General features: G+C 37.1%; 1 protein-coding gene across 3 annotated transcripts; it reads left to right on the forward strand.

The window, feature by feature from the left end:
• The first annotated feature begins 63 nt into the window (after positions 1-63).
• On the forward strand, positions 64-3,924 carry LOC112801119 (3-methyl-2-oxobutanoate hydroxymethyltransferase 1, mitochondrial). Of its 3 annotated transcripts, none has more exons than XM_025843675.3 (7): positions 64-614; positions 1,085-1,233; positions 2,270-2,476; positions 2,564-2,710; positions 3,143-3,196; positions 3,290-3,534; positions 3,624-3,924. In XM_025843675.3, exons 2-6 carry the CDS (start codon positions 1,090-1,092, stop codon positions 3,521-3,523), a joined length of 786 nt encoding a protein of 261 aa, XP_025699460.1. In that variant the 5' UTR covers positions 64-614; positions 1,085-1,089; the 3' UTR covers positions 3,524-3,534; positions 3,624-3,924. The 3 variants fall into 3 exon arrangements, with proteins under 3 accessions (XP_025699460.1, XP_025699457.1, XP_025699458.1); XM_025843673.3 differs by having other exon boundaries at positions 78-614; positions 1,037-1,233; XM_025843672.3 differs by having other exon boundaries at positions 73-1,233.
• The last annotated feature ends 15,921 nt before the right edge of the window (positions 3,925-19,845 follow it).

Consider the following 19,845-nt stretch of genomic DNA (forward strand, 5'->3'; position numbering starts at 1 on the left):
ACAAAAGGACCAAAAGTACAATGGCCAATCCATTTACTTGATAAATTTATAAATATTTTCAGAGGGGTGCCTAAGAATGGGGTTCACTGACCAAAAAAAAAAAAAATCTTCAGAGAGATAAAAAAAAATCTATAAAAAATACAAAAAACAAACCATCAAAATCATACCATAAAAAATAAGAAAAGTTTTGTTACCGAAATAAATATATATACCCGAAAATAAGGAGATATACAATGTTCAAATAGCAAAAATCAAACCAAAAATCGCAAAATCATTCTCGGTTCTTCAATGGCTTCTTAGGTGGCACTAGAGCCAGACGCAGCGCCAGCAGAACCTGCATCGGAGGGAGACCGGCGAATACCTCAGCATCTCGGGGGGCCAGGAACAGCGACGCTCGGTATCACAGCAGCAGCGGAGGGCATCGAGGTGGTGGCTTGAGATCTGCGATTGGGAAGCGCTCGTAGGTCTTGCGGGGAAGGAGTGATGTGTTAGGTTTCGGTTTCCGATTTCCGAGTTCTTGCAGCTGTGCCGGAGTCGCCGGAGGACGTCGCGGTTCACTTAGCAACAGCGAAGGCAAGAGGGACAGAATTGGCGTGCTTGGCTCGAGGAAGAAGGTAGGTCTCGCTGCATAGCATCGGGCTGGGTGAGTCTCAGGGTTCTTGCCGGGTCGGGCGGATCTGTCAGTCTTGATCCGAGACAAAAAAACACTTGGCCCTCTCTTTTTATTATTCAAAATTTAACGGAATCCCAAATATCACTGTCATAACCTAGAAAACTCACTCCACAAAATCCAATCCAAAAATTTTTTTTTCAATGTCTTCCCTTAGGTTTTTTACAAAACATTCATCAACTTCTTTATTTTCATCTTTTCTTTTGAAACACATTCGTTCCATGAGCAATATTCCAGAAAATACAGTTTATTCAGGTCCAACATCACAAACTCCAAACCAGAGAACAACTCTGGCACAGTTACGTCAAAAGTATAAAAATTTGAAACCGATATCAATGATAACTGCATACGATTATCCTTCAGCAGTGCACATAGACATGACTGGCATTGATATATGCCTCGTTGGTGACTCAGCTTCCATGGTGGTTCATGGACACGACACCACTCTCCCTATCACCGTTGATGAGATGCTTGTTCATTGCCGTGCTGTTGCACGTGGTGCTAAAAATCCTATGCTTGTTGGGGACTTGCCTTTCGGCTCCTATGAATCAAGTTCCGATCAGGTTTTTATATTTTAACTTCAGAGTATAAATGGTGAATTTGCCTACTTTTCATCCAAATCGGTCACCAATAAATACGTATATTTTGTATCTTAATATGTATTCTATATTTGATAACTGATTTTTAGTGTAAACTAGCATGATTAATTTGATTTGAGATTTATACGTATAAAGTGTGAGAGTTGTGTGTGTTTTCTGCGTAGGAGTCATAATATGTTGATGAGAATTAGATTTTGATTTTGGTTTTGGTTTTGGTTTTGAAAAAGGCTGCAAAATTCTAATTGGAGATTTTGTCTATTGTGTGCTGTTTTCTTTTCCTGAATAACTCATGATAACTTTAACTAAGTTCTTCTGAGTCACTTGTTGAGCAAATATTAGATAATAAATTTATCAATTAATCTGGATGTAATAATAACTTTTGCTAGTTACAATAAGCTGGAAGTAGGGAATGAATGATTTTGATTTTGAGTGTAAAGTTGTGAAGATGAGGAGATGGGTAGTCGAACTGAGATAAGGTGAGTGCACAGCACATGCTTGATGAATTGATCATTCACACATTGCAAAGTATCAATGAAAGTGAATAATAGGGAACAATAAGTACCATCAATTTAGGAACCAACATAAATATACAAGTTGAAAAGAACATGACAAAATAGACCCAAAGATAGGTAGATAGGTTCACGGGTCACTACACTATTAACCTCTTTCTAGTAAAATATAAGAGTGCGAATCTCACTAGCTACATGCCAACAATTCATTTCATACTATAAATTTCAAGACTATTGTTTCTTTATTGCAATCTATTTATCTTTAAAAATAATGCACTCTGAAGTCTGAACCTCCCTCTATATCTCATTATTTTCATCACAGAAACTAAAGCATTATTTATCACAGTTTAGCTTAGCTACAAAACATAATTGCTATAGAAAAAAAAGTTTATTAGCTTTCTATTATTACGTTCTAAAAGGTAGCTTAAAATAATGACTAGGAGGAAAGTGTGTGATGATTTTGAATTATTTTTATGTTTGAATATAAACAGGCAGTTGATACTGCAGTTCGGATTTTGAAGGAAGGCGGAATGGATGCCATAAAATTGGAAGGAGGTTCACCTTCGAGGATTGTTGCGGCGAAGGCTATTGTTGAAGCGGGAATAGCAGTGATGGGGCATGTAGGGCTTACTCCACAGGCCATTAGTGTTTTAGGGGGTTTTAGACCTCAGGGAAGGAACATTTTAAGTGCTGTCAAGGTTTATCCCTCTCTTCGTATTTTGCATATATTTTGGATATTTGAATAATTTTATTGTCATCCTAAAAGGTATTAATAACCTGTTTAGGTTGTCGAGACAGCATTGGCTTTGCAAGAAGCAGGAAGTTTTTCGATTGTTCTAGAATGTGTGCCTGCGCCTGTGGCCGCTGCAGCAACAGCAGCACTTCAAATTCCTACTATTGGAATTGGGGCCGGACCCTTTTGTAGTGGACAGGTAAGTTTATCAAACTCAGGGGTTCACCTAAACTCATAGAACATAGGTAAAATTGAATCATAAAACTCAACTCATAGACTTGAGAGTTCGATAACCTTCGTGATGAACTTTTGTACAAGATGATTGGCTTATGATAATAGCTGAAATTTTTTTTTGGTAAAAACTTAAAATGACCTGGGTTTATTTGAAAGCATTTCTTCTTCATCAAGTTACTGTATTGAGCCTTTTGTATCATGATCAGTTATTAAATGATTTTTATTCACTTTGGTATATATTTATCTTAACATAATTGAGCTGGAGAAAATGTTATAATCTTGAGTAACTTGAGCACTTGTAGCTATCGATAGAACATATATTCCGACCATCCCTCAATCATTTTGAGATGATTAAATATAAAATGAGGAATTCAAATTCAGTTTTATGCTAATGCAGGTGTTAGTTTATCATGATCTTCTTGGTATGCTTCAACACCCCCATCATGCAAAGGTATTTCAATTTCAAACAAATGCTAACATAATTTATTTCTTTAAGTCGATATAAGATTCATAGCTGAAATTGATACGAACTATCTTTTGGCAGGTTACTCCGAAATTTTGCAAGCAATATGCTCGTATCGGAGACGTTATCAATAAAGCCTTACTAGAGTATAAAGAAGACGTGATGAACGGTTCATTCCCTGATGCTCACTATAGTCCATACAAAATTAGTGAAGCAGATGTTGAAGGTTTTTCAAATGAGTTGCAAAAGTTAGGTTTTGACAAAGCAGCGTCTGCAGCATCTGAAGCAGTTCAAAAGCTTAATGCAACCAAATAAGTTTAGTGAAGGTAACTGAACAAATCAATAAAAAAGTTATGGAGGTACCCTTCGTGTTTTTTTCATTTGATGTCGTTCGTTGTTTTTGGTGGCACACCAGGTTAAAACGGATTTGAAGCAACATTGTAGAATTGAAGTTCAGTATTTGACTGATACAGAGTGATGATTCCACTTTCTTAGGGCAATTTGTACCATTTTCTTTTATATATCAATTTTTTGTTCATCATTTTATAAGGAACATGAATGAAACCTTAGGCAGATTATAAAAGGAAATCATGTTCTGTATCAATGTAAGAGCAAAATATTGGAAACTGATTTTGATATTCTTTTTACTATCAAGAGAAGTCGTCCATAATAGTGACCAAATAAATGTCTTTCCAATCTTAACATGTTTTAGAACACATTAATTTGTCAAATATTAATTTATGTTTGTCTATTCTCTTATGTTTTGTTTTTGGTAAGGTTCACTCCATACTCATGTTTGTTTATAATTAACAAGCATAGTATTGAATTAAAATTAATTATCATTACTAAAAACAATTTAATAAATATTTCTATGCAAAGAAAAAATAATAATGTGCTAAAATAAGATATTAACTAAGTGATTCCTCAAAAAAAGACATGAAAACTCTTCAGAGCATGCGAAATTTGAGCTAAGTTCATTCTTCGCAATGTGCAACTTCAATCTAGAAAGAAAATTGGATGCTAAGAACTTAGACTCTCTTGTTTTAATGTTGGTGAAAAGTAGTTTTAAATCTATTGTCTTATATTTTAAAAATTGTTATTCTTTTACACTAGCAATGATAGTGTAATATTTTAAATAAATAAACTTGTTTTGAAATTGTATATATTATAAAGGTTTTCTCAATTTTTATTTAGGACTTTAAAATTCAAAAATTTATCATATCTAAAAGTATTATGAATCAAATCCTTATAATTATTGAACAATTTTTAATAAAGTGTTTATATATTAAGCAAATGTTTTTTATTTTCGAAAATTTGTAATCAAGCTATTATACTGAAAGACAAACGATAAGAATTTATTAAGAATTATTTTTTTTTGTATAATACAAGGACTTAATTAAAAATATTTAAAAATAAGTTCTTATATTAAAATAAAATAGAATATCTATTTTGGTCTCTAAAAAATTTTGGACTAGATACTTTAATAGTTTAATTTTCAACTAAAATTAATTAGCTCATTAATCTCCAATTTTTAACTTCATAAGTTGTGTTGGTTCTTCACCCACTTTGTTCTGTCAACTCCTAACAGAGTTATTCTACGTGTCACGTTAAGTTGTCACGTCAGACATTAAGTGTTACTTGTACGAAGGAGACAAATTGATCTCTTGACAAATTACAGTCAATTTTAGTCCAAAATATTTGTTATTAGACAAATTAGTCCAAAAATTATTTTTTATAAGGTAAATAAGTAAATTAGTCTGCCAAAATATTCATTATCAGAAAAATTAAGCTATTATTATTATCATATTAGTTCCCCAAAATATTTATTGTTAGACAAATTAGTCCCAAGATTATTCATTATAAGGCAAATTAGTCTCCCAAAATATTCATTATCACAAAAATTAAGTTATTATTGTCATATTGGACTTTCTCATTAGCAATATATATCTCCCTTGCTAGTTTAAGAGCTCTATAAGTTATTTTATCACTGCATATCATATTGAATTCAACTTTTGTGTAATCAACTGCCTCTCTATGTGTGATGTGAGGTTAAGTAACGAGCCTCTTCTCCAACTTTGTTGTCATTCAACTTTGATCAGTTAGACTAGATCCAAACTCCCTTACACAAGTGTGATTTAGATTATATGTTTTGATTTGGAAATAATCTCTTACATTATTCCAAGCACAATAAATGAGCTATGGACATTCATTTTGTAACTTTTTTGCATTGATTAGCTGTTACAGAAGTTTAAGATAGAGGTCTTTCACTTCTAACCCCAACATCCTTCATATTAGTTATTACTTGTAGCCAGCTATTGTGCGATCTCTTGTATTTCAGTCTCAATTATCACTTCCTGTACTCCAATTTCAACGGTTTCCTTTTGTGTTCATTCATCCATTTTTAGTGGAGCTCCATTAGCATTATGTTGTCCAACCCCTTTAAAATTAGTCTCACTCCCTCTTAACTTTGACTTCATCTTAATCACGATAGGGCACTCATCCCCCAATAAGATTCTCCTGGTGTTTGTCTCTAGGAGAAGGTGGTAGGGCACACTTTTTGGATTGTATCTTCCTGGAGATGCGTAGCAGAGAGACTATATTCAGGTTAGTTATTGGATGTGTCGGGATCTGGCAGTTTAACTAACACGTGAGTTCATGGCTAGTAGGACAGGCATGCATCATTCGTATTTGTGTGTATTGTTTGGGTGTACATTTTATATTTGGTTTGCCTATTTGAATAATTGTACCTACATGCTAATTGAACTAATTGCCTTAACCGTCCTCTCTATTTGTGTATTCCTTGTATTGTTTTGTCTGTGTTTGAATAACTGAGAGATTTCTTATGCTGACGATGGTGATGCTGAGAGTTGTTCCTAATGTGGTACTGAATGTAATTGTTCTCTAATTGTATTTACCTTGTATCGTTCGATGCCGGTAATTAATTCTGTTTTGAGACTAAGTTTTGATGGTGATTTGATTTAAGTTTGGCCAGAGGTCGTGATTTGATTTGATTTGAGTTGGGCCGGAGGCCGTGTTTTGACTTAATTTGAGATGGAGGTCGAGTTGATTTGATTTTGGCCGGAGGCCGTAATTTGATTTGATTATATGTTGGGGTGGAGGCCGTACTTGATTATGTTATGATATATTAATTGAGTTTTGAAATTCTTATAACTAAAGAAGTGAACTTTGAATTTTGGATAATTAATTGTTAGTGTTTTGAATAGATTCATAAGACGAATAATAATCGCTATAGTTCAAATAAATTATTTTCTTTATATGCATCCTCTTATGACAATTCTTAAATCCTCTACTGAGAACTTGCAATGACGATGTTCTCATCCTCTACATATTTTTCTTTTTAGGACGGACAAAAAGTTTAAGAAGTTCCTTCTGCGCATCTAATTGTGTTGTATATTATTATATATATTAATAGTTTTCACTCACTTTTATTATTATATTTTTGTAAGAGAGATAAGAGTTGTAATTATATGTATGCTTATAATATTTGTAAGTTACTTGTATACGAAGTTTGGTATATATATATATAATTTGGTTTTATAGGTATGTTTGCTTCAAGAAAAAGTGTATTTGATTTTTCAAAGAAAACAGCGATACGGTTTCGAGTTCAAAAGCTCCTATTTTATTATTAAGTATATAAAAGTCATTGTAATATCCTCGCTATCTGTAACACCCTAATTACCCTAAGCCTTACCTTGCGTCGTAGCAATGGTTAATCAAAGGTTACGACAATTCTAAAGCTTATACATATTATCTAGAAAGAAATAATATATTCTAGAAGCCCGATGAATAATTAAGCTCAAAAACAGAGTTCGAAAAGCGCAAAGCGTTCACACGAAGCTACAAATATATATATACATATCAAAAGATAATAGCTATAAAGATCTAGCCGCCGCCCGCGGAGTTTAAGCCGGCTATTTATATACAGACATACAGAGTTTAGGAAGTAAAACAGCTTATACAAACTTCCTCTCAAAGTAAGTGACGAACGGGCTTTTGACAGTTTAGAATTTCATAAAAGTAATCATGTTGTAAGTATAGTTTCTAAACCAGCAAGGAACCTTTTCATGCAAAAGTTTTGGTTGTCACTTAAGCAAACTCAATAAAATTTATAACCAAAGTATTTGAACCTCGGGTCGTCTCTCAAGGAATTGCAGGGAAGTATAAGTTATTATTGGTTATGGAAAAAGGTATATTTTTGGGTTTTTGAAATAGGGAACAAGTAATTTAAATGGCAAGAAAAATAAATTAATAATTATAAAAACTCTTGGCAAGGTATGAGAACTGGAAGTCCCATCCTAGTTTTATCAGGTGTGATGAGAATTGTTCAGTGCTCCCACTTAGTTAACACTTACTAAATAAAGGAAAGTCAAGTGGACTAATTAAGTTGATTTCTCAAGTCCTAGTCAACTCCTATGGAAAGACTAGCTTTAGAGGGATCCAAATTAATCAGCTATTTCCAATTTTCAATCAACCGCTGAGTTTAACAACTCAAGTGTCACCAATTACTTAACCGAAGACAAAAGGGAAAAATCCAAATTATTTATATCATAAATAAAAGAAAGCAATCATAAATCTGAAATACCTTAATGTGTATTAATTGAGAAAATCAATCCTAACATGGAGTTCATAAATCAAAGTAATAGAATAATTGAAAGTAGAAGAGAAACTAAAGTAAAGGAATATTGAACCTGGAATTATGGAGAAATAATCCTAAAATTAATAGAAATCCTAATTCCTAAAACCTAAGAGAGAGGAGAGAACCTCTCTCTCTGGAGACTACATCTAAAACTCCAAATATGAATAATGAGCTGATGTCCCTTTGATTTCCTCATTCTCCAGCCTCTATTTCGTGTTTCTGGGCTTGGAGTTGGGCCGAAAAAGAACCCAGAAATCGCTGGGGGCGACTTCTGCAATTTTCTGCACGTGGTGTCCATCACGCATACGCGTGGGTCACGCGTACGCGTCACTTGGAGATTTTCCTTGTCACGCGTACGCATCGCTTGTGTTCTGCGCGAGGCACGCGTCCGCGTCATCCATGCATGCGTGTCGCTTCCAGTTCCTCAAATACTTCATTTTTGTTGTTCCTTTCACTTTTGCATATTTCCTTTCCATCCTCTAAGTCATTCCTGCCCTATAAATCCTGAGAATACTCAACACACAGATCACGGCATCGAATGGTAATAAAGGATATTAAAATTAATAGTTTTAAAGCTTAGGAAACATGTTTTCACATATATCACATAATAAGGAAAGGATTGTAAAACCATGCTAATTATATGAATAAGTGAGTGAAGACTTGATAAAAACCACTCAATTGAGCACAATATAAATCATAAAATAGTAGTTTATCAACCTTCCCACACTTAAACATTAGCATGTCCTCATGCTTAGCTCAAAAGAGACAGAAAAAGAGTGAAGGTAGAATGGTGGAATCTATGCAATGCAATTTATCTAAATGCAAGCTACCTAAATGAATCATGCAATTCTAATTACTATCCACTTATATACACATAGTTTACATGTGGTCAAATTGAGTCAAATTTTCCAAGGAATCATATATGCATAACCAAGGGTTAAGCCATGTTAAAACATATTCACAATTGAGTTGAGATAATCAAAAGAGTCCACAAACTTGCAAGACAACCAATGATCAAACATGGATATATGGAATTGAGCTATTGAATCGTCACTGGATTTGTGTTTACACTCTAATCACTCAGTGTTTGGGGTTAATCGCTCTACTCTTCTCTAGTCATGCTTTCTAAAACTTTGTTCTTCATCTAACCAATCAACAAATATCTAATGTACACATGCAAATATCATGAGGTCTTTTCCAAGGTTGTAATGGGGCTAAGGTAAAGGTGAGGGTATATATATATATATATATATATATATATATATATATATATATATATATATATATATATATAAGGCTAAGTGAGCTATAAATTGAATCCTTGATTAGTCTAAGATCTCACCTAACATATACATACTCTATACAATTTTAAAATTATGCCTAGCTATCCAATTTTCCCACTTTTGTATCACATACTCATGCATCAACTTTTCCTTTAATTTTATCACATGTGCATTGATCTTTCACTAAATTTAATATTGGGGTAATTTTTGTCCCCTTATTTATTTATTCAATCATAGGGATTTTTTTCTCTCTCTTTTTTTTTTGAAAAATAAACACAACATATCAATGCACATGGTATTTTAATTATTTTGGCCTTACATGAGCATGCATCCAAATTTTAAATAATTTATCAATTGAATGCCTTTCCTATCATCCCAGGTTCCCACAGTTTCCCCACACTTAGTTGATGCACCATCTCTATCTTAAGCTAGCCAAGGATTCAATTCAGGATATTTAATTTATTTTTCTTCTTAAGGCTAGTGATGTGGTTATAGAACGAAATGAATGGGGATTAAAAGGCTCAAGGTGGCTAACAAGGGTGACTTAAAAGGGTAGGCTTATTTGGGATAAGTGAGCAATAATAAATAATGGCCTCAATCATATGCTAGTATGTAAATACATTCTATATTGGACATATAGAGTGGAACAAAGTAAAGATTGCAAGCATAGAAAAGAAGGGAGAAACACACAGGAATGAAAATTATGGTTAAATAATGTAACCATGCAATTTAAGCTAAAAAACTCACGGGTTGTGTGTTCTTTGACTCAAAAACCATATATCAGTTATGTATATCATGCAAGCAAGAGTCAAGAGTTTCTATTTGACTCAATGTGAATCTTTAAATGGCTCTTATAAAAATAAGTATTTTTCTTGAAAAAATGTTGTCAATTTACCAACATTTATTACTATATATATATATATATATATATATATATATATATATATATATATATATATATGGTGGGTGGATTGTTGTGATTCTGAAAAAGTAAAAGTTTCTAGTTTACTCTTTATTTTCAATTAAACCAAATTATCATATGCTAAAAGGATAAACTAAACTAAATAATCCATATTTTCTATATCACAACTAATAAACTAAGAGTGCAAACTAAGCTAAATATCTAAGATATATATATAGCCCAAAGTGCAAAATGTAATAAAGTATAAATAGACAAAAGTACAGTAAAAGAAAATGTGCAGGTACTGAAAGACAAATAAGGTAAAATAAAATAAAATACAGAAAGAAAAATAAAATAGGATAAAGAGTATGAAAGTAGTTCACCAAAATAAAGTTCGCCAGAGATGGCGACCTCCCCACACTTAAATAATAGCATCGTCCTCGATGCTCAATCAGATCGGGTGGGAAGAGTCGTCACCTCTGGAAGGATGTACTGGTGCTGTCTCGATGGGCTCTGGCAGTGAAAGTGTCTGATGCTCCGCCTGTATAAGTGCCTGTGGGTCTGCCGGCTGTGTCTGCTAAGGCTCCTCATGCTAGGGCTCTGCCTATTGTGTCTCTGCTTGCTGGGATCCTGCCTGCTCATCCTCTGCTCGTGCATCCTCCTCATGCTCATCCGCCTCCTCCTTAAATGGCTTCGATGGTGTGTCAGGCTTGGAGGGGATGTCAGTGTGGCCTGACCTGATCATCAACTTCAAATGCTCATAGCGTCGCTTGTTGTGACGTTCAGACCTCTCATAACGCCGCATGTTGCGGCGCTCCATGTGATCCAGGCGGTCAAAGAGTCGATGCACTAGGTGGTAAATGGGCTGGGAAGCTGGTGAGGGTGCTGTGGGTAGGGGTGGTGCAGCAGGTGCTGAAGGGGCAGCAGAGAATGTGGCTGCATCAGCGGAGGCAGTAAGAGAGGGCGGTCTGTAGCCTAGAGCCTCGAACTTCCTGCCGTGTGGGATGATCTTCTTGCAGTCGGCAGCTGCTGGCTTGTCATCCTCAGGCTCACAGGGTACCTCAACTCGGCGGCCCAACTGTGTGATCAGATATGGGAAAGGTAGAGTGCCTCGAATATGAACCCTGGACATGTACTGAAGTATAAATCGGGGAAGGTACAGGGTCTTGCCTTCCATTACGCACCAAATAAGAGTAATCATGGCGGCTGACACCTCAGTCTCGTGAGTGCTCGGCATAACGTAGTTGCTCAGAATTTGTTGCCATAGCCGAGCCTCATCATTAAGATAAATAAGCTTGATGCCCTTTGGATTCACTGTTGATTTACCCATAACCCAGGGGACAGCAGGATCAATGGATATGGTTCGCTTCACTGCCTCCCAATCAAAAGTCATAAATCTCATGGCCTCCTCAGCCTTTTGGTAACCATCTGGCTCATCCGATTTAGGCTGGAATTGTAGGATATCCTCAATAGCCTCCTCAATAACTAAAATCTATTTGCCTCTGAGTTGTAATGCATCCAGGGTCGTCTTATAATAGTTGTAGTAGAATTCCCTGACCCAGGATGCATTAACCTCAGTCAAGTTCCTTTCCAGAAAGAACCAGCCTCTCTGTTTTATCTGTTCTGTAGTGTACTGTTGTAATTCATTGGGTATTTGGAGGGTCTTTTCCAAATACAAGTGCCGCTTAGTTGCAAAGACCGCATATTTCAGTTCATAGTAGCGATTTGCGAACTTGATTTGATCAGTTGCAGGCACTAATTGATCTGCCTTTTCCTGCGGAGTGAAGTTCTTCTCACGCCAGGAATCATCATGTAGAATAGCTGATACGGCCATAGATGATTGGCATCTTTTCCGTTTACCCATAAGGGCCTTAGCCTTTCCCTTTTCTTTTGGGTTGGACATCCTGAAAAATAGAAAATTCAAGGTATAATATATCAACTGGAAGAAAAACAGGAAGACAAATAGGAATCAAGCAATGTAAGCATAGATGGGCAAAATTAAGAAGAAAAGCCAAAACAAGAAGTGAGCAGAAAGATATAGAAAGTTGGACTGAATGTAAAATAAAATTCATAGAGTTCAATTAAAAATCACAATCCAAAAAACTATGAGGTGCAGAATGCTTGTTTGTCAGGAAACAATAAGAAACATACCTTGAAAGGGATTGAAAGCAGTTAGTGTAACACTAAGGGGGAAGTTAGAAAGTCAATAAAGTCAATAGTTAAAATGGAAGTCAAAGTTAGTGGCATGGTACCGTGGTTCCTAGCTAACAGAAATGCACAAAGTTAAAGAACAAACAACTCACATTCAAGCAGATAATGCATATTATCGATGATAAACATGTAGATAAAAGAATTGCAAAATGAATGAAATTATCAATAATGCGATTTAACTAATAAGGGAACTAGAAGGAGTAGGAATGCTAGCCCATCCATTCATGAATTGGCTTGGATGAGACCATTTAGTGAAAAAATCAAAAGTATCGAAGCCAATTTATGAATGGTGGTTGAATGAAACACTTTGCGGAAAATTGGGCAGCATTCTGGCTAAAAACTGACATTCCCGGAAAATCAAATAGCATGATAAGGCAAGTAGCAGTACTGGTAAGCACGATTAGCAGCTTATATGAATCCTAGAACAGGTAAGACCAAACATAGCAAGTATATGCAATAAGCAAATTGAGCCAATCCAAAACAGCAATAAGGGATTTAGCTAAACCGAAACAGAAATAAGCAGGTATAAGTAAACAGCCTGGCGTCAGCAAATTCAGAAAGCAAGCAAGAATTTAGAATATGGATGAAATGTAACCAGCTTACTGAATCAACGGGGATAAAGCAAATGTCAACAAGAATGCTAATGTATGTGAAATTATATAGGCATTGGTGACATTCAATTCAGATCCGATGAAACAAAATAGGATCGAACAATAATGGAACAACAGTGAATAACAACATCAACAGCAAGTAATATCAAAATTGCAAAACAGATAAAGCAATCAGCAAGAATGACACAATTATTAGACCTAAATCCACTAACCACATCCTAGCTACCTAACCACCTAAAGTCCACTACGACATGCATATCTAACTATCTAATTCGAACAGACTTGAAAGATGTGCAGCTTTCTAACTAGAATGGGAAAGGGATCGGAGTGTAGTGGAACATGGTGGCACAGTAACAGAAATTTGACGCAGAGAGAGGGTGGTGGTGTGTTGGTGCTGGTAGGCGGCACGGCGGCGACGAGAGTACAACGTGGCAACACTGGGAGTGCGGGTGGTGGTTCGGGTGGGGGCAGGGGATGAAAGAGGGAGGGGAAGAGAAGGAAAGGAAGGAGTGGGAAGGGGTGATGGTGGCGGCAGGGGTCGTCGACGGTGGTGGCACGGCAGGCTGGGTTGGCAACGGAGCAGGGGGCAATGGGGGTGCGAGAGGGGGAAGGAGAAGGAGAACATGAGAAGAGGAGAAGAGGAGAAGAAGGAGGGGTAAGGGCGGCGCGGTGGGCTGGGTCGGCGACGGTGGGCTTGGTCGGTGACGGTGGTGGTGGTTGGATGGTTGGAGGAGGGGAGGGGAGGGGAGAAGGAACGTTAGGGAAGGGGGAAAAGGGGGCAACGCTGGGTTAGGGTTTTTGCATCGGGGGTTAAGTGGATTCAAATCCACGTAGATGCATGGGTCACGCGAAAGCGTGGATGAGGCGGAAGCGCAACGATGCGAAAGCGTCATTGACGCGAATGCGTAAATGAGGGATAATAAAAATGACGCGTACGGGTGAAGTACGCGTATGCGTCGACTAGAATTGTGCAAAACGCACAAATCCAGCATCGTTTTGGAGCAACTCTCTATTTCAGTGAAGGGGTAAAAAATTTTCACGCGACGCGTACGCGTCGCCCACGCCCACGAGTAGTGTGTGTTAAGTGAAAGTGACGCGTTTGCGTTGTTGACGCACACGCGTGTCCCAAATTGTGCCTAACGCATACCAACCGCATGATTCCAACCCAACTTTCTGGACATTGGATTGTGACGTCGATTTGGAGTCGACGCCTACGCGTGGCCTGCACACACGCGTGGTTTGCCCCTTTTTTTCCATTTTTTTTCAGTATGCAGTATGCAATGCAGGTAATGATGCATGAGTTATGATTCTTAAATTATGGCATGTTAGCATAAAACAAAATAAAACTAAATGTGAGAAAGGGACGATCATACCATGGTGGGCTGTCTCCCACCTAGCACTTTTAGTTATTGTCCTTAATTTGGACATTGGATGGGCTCCCTGTCATGGTGGCTTATACTTGAACTCATCCAGGAATCTCCACCAACTTTTGTACTTCCAGCAACCTCCGGGGTCCCAAATCAGACGCAGAAAGTTCTCAAGCAAATTGAAGTAAGTAGCAAGACCCCAAGAGTGTGGAATGCCAGGTTGAATTCTGGGATCCCAAACCTTGCTTTTGCACCCATCTTTGAATTTATCTTCATTATTCTACACGGGTGGCAAAAGAGTTAAATCCGTGTCAGAACATCCCTACAGCCTTCTAAACCCATGCATTCGAGCTCTGCACCAACCCGTGTGTCCCAACTTGGAACTTATAACCGTACTAAACCTAGTTCTGTGTCGCCAATCATCAACTATCTCCCTTTTACTTTTAAAGCCACAAAGGGCTCTGAGTTGCCCATCCGTCTCAAGCAAACAATATTCAAGTGAGAAAGCAAAGGTCGAGGATAAGGAATTTACCCACTTAAATATTGTATTGGATGGTAATGGCTTAGGGAGACTTGGGTCTAATGATTGCACAAGCTCTACTTCATGATGCTCTTCTTGGAGTTCTTCTACCTCTTTGTAAACTTCTTCAAGTTCAGCTGTATCCTCATCAAGTTCTTCAGATTCTTCCCCGTCACTCAAGTCATAAGTTGGAGATTGGGAGAAGTCTACCTCTACCATATATTCAAGTTCACTTGAGGAAGATTCTTCAAACGCAAAGGGTTTAATGGCAGACGCAAAGTCGTCACGAGGGAGGCTCAACGCCCGGTCATCATCATAAAGAAAATTTGTAGCTTCGTCTATTCCATCCAGTTCTTCATAAGGTATGTGTTCCAGAGGTTGTGCACTATCCTCTTTGACACCAAATTCGGGCTCATCAGATGAAAGTTCTACATCTCTAAGTTCCTATAGAGGTTCAACATCACCTAAGTCCTCAACCACTTCTTCCTCCTCTATGGGAGGCATGGCTTCTTCCAATTGTTCCAACACAAAGTTATGCTCCTTATGGTCCACCAGAGTACCCAGTGTTTCCTTCATGCTGCATCTATCATTAGATTCCCCACATGAGATCACAGGGTTCCTTGAGCTTTCAGACGTCGGGAGTCTAATTGAATTACCGCTTGCCCCAGCTGTTGAATGGCTACTTGAAGTTGGTCCACTGTCTCCTTGAAATGATCCTCTGACTCTTGTCCCTCCCGGATAATACAATTAGGCTCATGTGGTTTTTGGATTGATGGGTATGGACAAGATGTGTATGGAAGTGGAGGTCTTTGTGAGTGATTGTGTTGGAAGTTGGGCAGTTGGTATGGTGAATATGAGTTAGGACTACATGGAGGTGCTTGGTTGAGAGGCCTGTGAGTAAGGTGGTCCAAAGCTATGCTGAGGAGGGGGTCCATAGACGTGTTGTGGTGGGTATTGATTGTCACGAAACGGTCCACCATAACCATTTTCTTGGTATGCATCATGGAATGGTTGTTGCTTGCGATACATTGGAGGGGGTTGTTGCCAGGAAGGTTGATCAAGTCCTTGTGGCTCCTTCCATCTTCGATTTTTCCAACCATGGTGCATGTTGGCATTATAATCTCTTCTTCCTGTAACATAGTTATAACCACACTCATAGCCAGAGGGGTGAGAAGTCATAGTAGCTAATAAAAATTAAAAATAAAAAACCTATAAACAAGCAGAGGTAAATATTTACAATAACCAATAATAAGGCACACGTTTGCAATTCCTCGGCAATGGCGCCATTTTGACGAACGGACTTTTGACAGTTTAGAATTTCATAAAAATAATCACGTTGTAAGTATAGTTTCTAAACCAGCAAGGAACCCTTTCGTGCAAAAGTTTTAGTTGTCACTTAAGCAAACTCAATAAAATTTATAACCGAAGTATTTAAACCTCGGGTCGTCTCTCAAGGAATTGCAGGGAAGTATGAGTTATTATTGGTTATGGAAAAATGTATATTTTTGGGTTTTTTTTTAATAAGAAACAAGTAATTTAAATGGCAAGAAAAATAAATTAATAATTATAAAAACTATTGGCAATGTATGAGAACTGGAAGTCCCATCCTAGTTATCCTTATCAGGTGTGATGAGAATTGTTCAATGCTCCCACTTAGTTAACCCTTACTAAATAAAGGAAAGTCAAGTGGACTAATCAACTTGATTCCTCAAGTCCTAGTCAACTCCTATGGAAAGACTAGCTTTAGAGGGATCCAAATTAATCAGCAATTTTCAATTTTCAATCAACCGTTGAGTTTGACAACTCAAGTGTCACCAATTACTTAACTGAAGCCAAAAGGAAAAAATCCAAATTATTTATATCATAAATAAAAGAAAGCAATCATAAATCTGAAATACTTTAATGTGTACTAATTAAGAAAATCAATCATAACATGGAGTTCATAAATCAAAGTAATAGAATAATTGAAAGTAGAAGAGAAACTAAAGTAAAGGAACATTGAACCTGGAATTGTGGAGAAATAATCCTAAAATTAATAGAAATCCTAATTCCTAAAACCTAAGAGAGAGGAGAAAGCCTCTCTCTCTCGAGACTACATCTAAAACTCCAAATATGAATAATGAGTTGATGTCCCTTTGATTCCCTTATTCTCCAGCCTCTATTTCGTGTTTCTGGGCTTGGATTTGGGCCGAAAAAGAACCTAGAAATCGCTGGGGGCGACTTCTGTAATTTTCTGCACGTGGCATCCATCACGCGTACACGTGGGTCACGCGTGCGCGTCACTTAGAGCTTTTCCTTGTCACGCGTATGTGTGGGTCGCTTGTGTTCTGCGTAAGGCACGCGTTCACGTCGTCCATACGTGCGCGTCGCTGCCAGTTCCTCAAATACTTTATTTTTGTTGTTCCTTTCACTTTTGCATGTTTCCTTTCCATTCTCTAAGCCATTCCTGCCCTATAAAGCCTGAGAATACTCAACACACAGATCACGACATCGAATGGAAATAAAGGATAATTAAAATTAATAGTTTTAAAGCTTTGGAAACATGTTTTCACATATATCACATAATAAGGAAAGGATTGTAAAACCATGCAAATTATATGAATAAGTGAGTGAAGACTTGATAAAAACCACTCAGTTGAGCACAATATAAATCATAAAATAGTGATTTATCAGTAAGCCTCTAGGCAAAATAAATACAAAAGTGAGAGAAGCTAAACAAAATAATCAAAAAGACTTCAAAACATAGAGAAGATCCTCCGTTCTGTCACCGTCAAGCAACTCACCGAGGTGGGTTGCGACCTGCATATGAAAAATAACAACAGGATATTGTATGAGAACTGGAGGTTCTCAATATAGTAACAGTGTCCAATGATGTAAGATATAAGACTTCGGGATGCCAGAGGCAATCCTAGAACTTCATATCCATCACAAGATTCAACTTAAAGCATAACTAAAACTTTTAAAACATTAACTTTAAAACCACAATGAAAAAGGGTAATCTAACTTGGTGGATTTCTAAACTAACAATTCTCCGCTGCCCCACAGCCTTCGCCAGCCTAACCTCTATGCGATCCCATCGCCATCGCCTTCGAACCTCCTCAATCCCAGTAGAAAACACAAATAATACAATACAAGTAAGGCACAAGTATAAGCATGTATATCAAGTAATTCAAATAGGCAATTAGGCATGTTATACAATTAGGCAAGCAATTCAAGTCGGAAAAGCAAGAAAATAGATAAAAGATTCACATGATGAATGCTTGTCTTATTTGGCTGTGATATCACATTGTCAGTTCAACTGTCAACCCGACACATCTCCATGGAGATGTAGTCTTTCGATCTCATAATGGAAACCCCCGAGATATCGTGCATGGATCACGGTCCAGGATGTCAATGCCTGCACACTCTAGTGATTCCGAAAGGATGCGAGAGGGATACTCTTGCCATGGACCTCATATCTCAACGTAAGCCAGACTAACCACCGCCCTTACGCCGCCGCCACGACCTCGACAAGCGGGATTAACCAACTGTCCTTGTCAGGCGCATAACGTGTCAATAGTCTCAGTTTAAAAACATTACATCAGTGGTTTTCAAAAATCATTTAGTTCAGTACTCAGTAATTCATCACTTTCACAATTCGTACCATCAATCATCAATACAAAACGTCGCCATCTTACTCAACCAAATCCATCCTAAGTACTCCAGAAACCTAAGTCTTTGTTTTCTAAATTTTTACAAAAATTCTCTAAAGTAATTCACTAACTTGTCCTTGGTATTATTAGATCCTTATGATTAGATTGTACTCTTAAAACAGCCTAGAAAGAAGTTTAGAAAGTTAGAGAACCCTTAGAAACGAGAAAAAATCAATTTTCAGAAAAACAGGGTCTATGCGTACGCATGCATTATGCATACATGCAATTTTCCCCATTTCGTGTACGCATACAAGCGTTCGCATACACATTGATGCCAAACAGAATGGCGTGCTTGCGTATGGGGTGTTTGTGTATGCATACACCTCCAGATTTTTCCCATCTCGCGTACACATACACATGTGTGCGTACGCATAGGTGCCAAACAGAATGTCATGTATGCGTATGGGGGGGGGGTATGCGTTTGCATGCACTCCCAGACTTTAAACGTTCATAACTTTCTCTATAAAAATCCAATTTTTACAAACTTTATATCAATTTAAAGATCTTTCAATGGACCTTAATTTAAAACAAATTTCGACACATTTTGAAAACTTAGGATTAAGTTATGATCCGCCAAAGTTCACTAAAAACTAGCTTTCACCGAAATTCACAAGGTTCTAATTTTCCAAATTTCACAACCAAACCAAACTAAAACCACATCAACCCTTATTCACACAAGAACTTACGCCTTTTGGTATCTCAATTCATCACACTTACCAAATTTTCACTCACACTTCATAATCCTTAACTTCAAAGATCAAATCATCACACTAAAAACCATTTCTCATTTTAAAAAACTAATCAATCATCATTCTATCACTACCAATCATAAAAATCAGCCTCAACTTCAATCTCCAACATCATTTATCAAAATCAACACCATAATTCATCAATTTAACCAAAATCATCAAATCATCATACAACAATTGCAACAACCAATTCAATCGAAACCTATCCTACAGGTCACTAGCCTAAGTGTCCAGAAATATTATATATTATATAGAGGAAACCAAAACCATACTTTGGCCGATTCTCAATATACACTAAATTACCAAATTGAACTCAACCAAATTTCCACAGGTTCTCAAGCCACCAAGTCCACTTCCAAGCAATTCAAGTCTCCAACATTCTCCATACAACACCAATTCAAGCTATATACATATAACTCATAACTAATCAACCTAGGATTCATCATAATCACAATTTCACAAGGGTTAAGAGTGAGCTTACCTTACCCACAGTTGATTAGGACAAAACCCAATAATAATCAAGTGCTAGAGTGTATGTAAGCACCAAAAATCATAAAATTCCACTCAATACAAAATCCAAAATTTATGAAAGGAAAAAATGAGAGGGATTTCTTGATTTTCTTACCAGTTTCTTGGATGGGTTTTG

Source organism: Arachis hypogaea, chromosome 5, assembly GCF_003086295.3.
Source record: "Arachis hypogaea cultivar Tifrunner chromosome 5, arahy.Tifrunner.gnm2.J5K5, whole genome shotgun sequence".
Taxonomy (NCBI): Eukaryota; Viridiplantae; Streptophyta; class Magnoliopsida; order Fabales; family Fabaceae; genus Arachis; species Arachis hypogaea.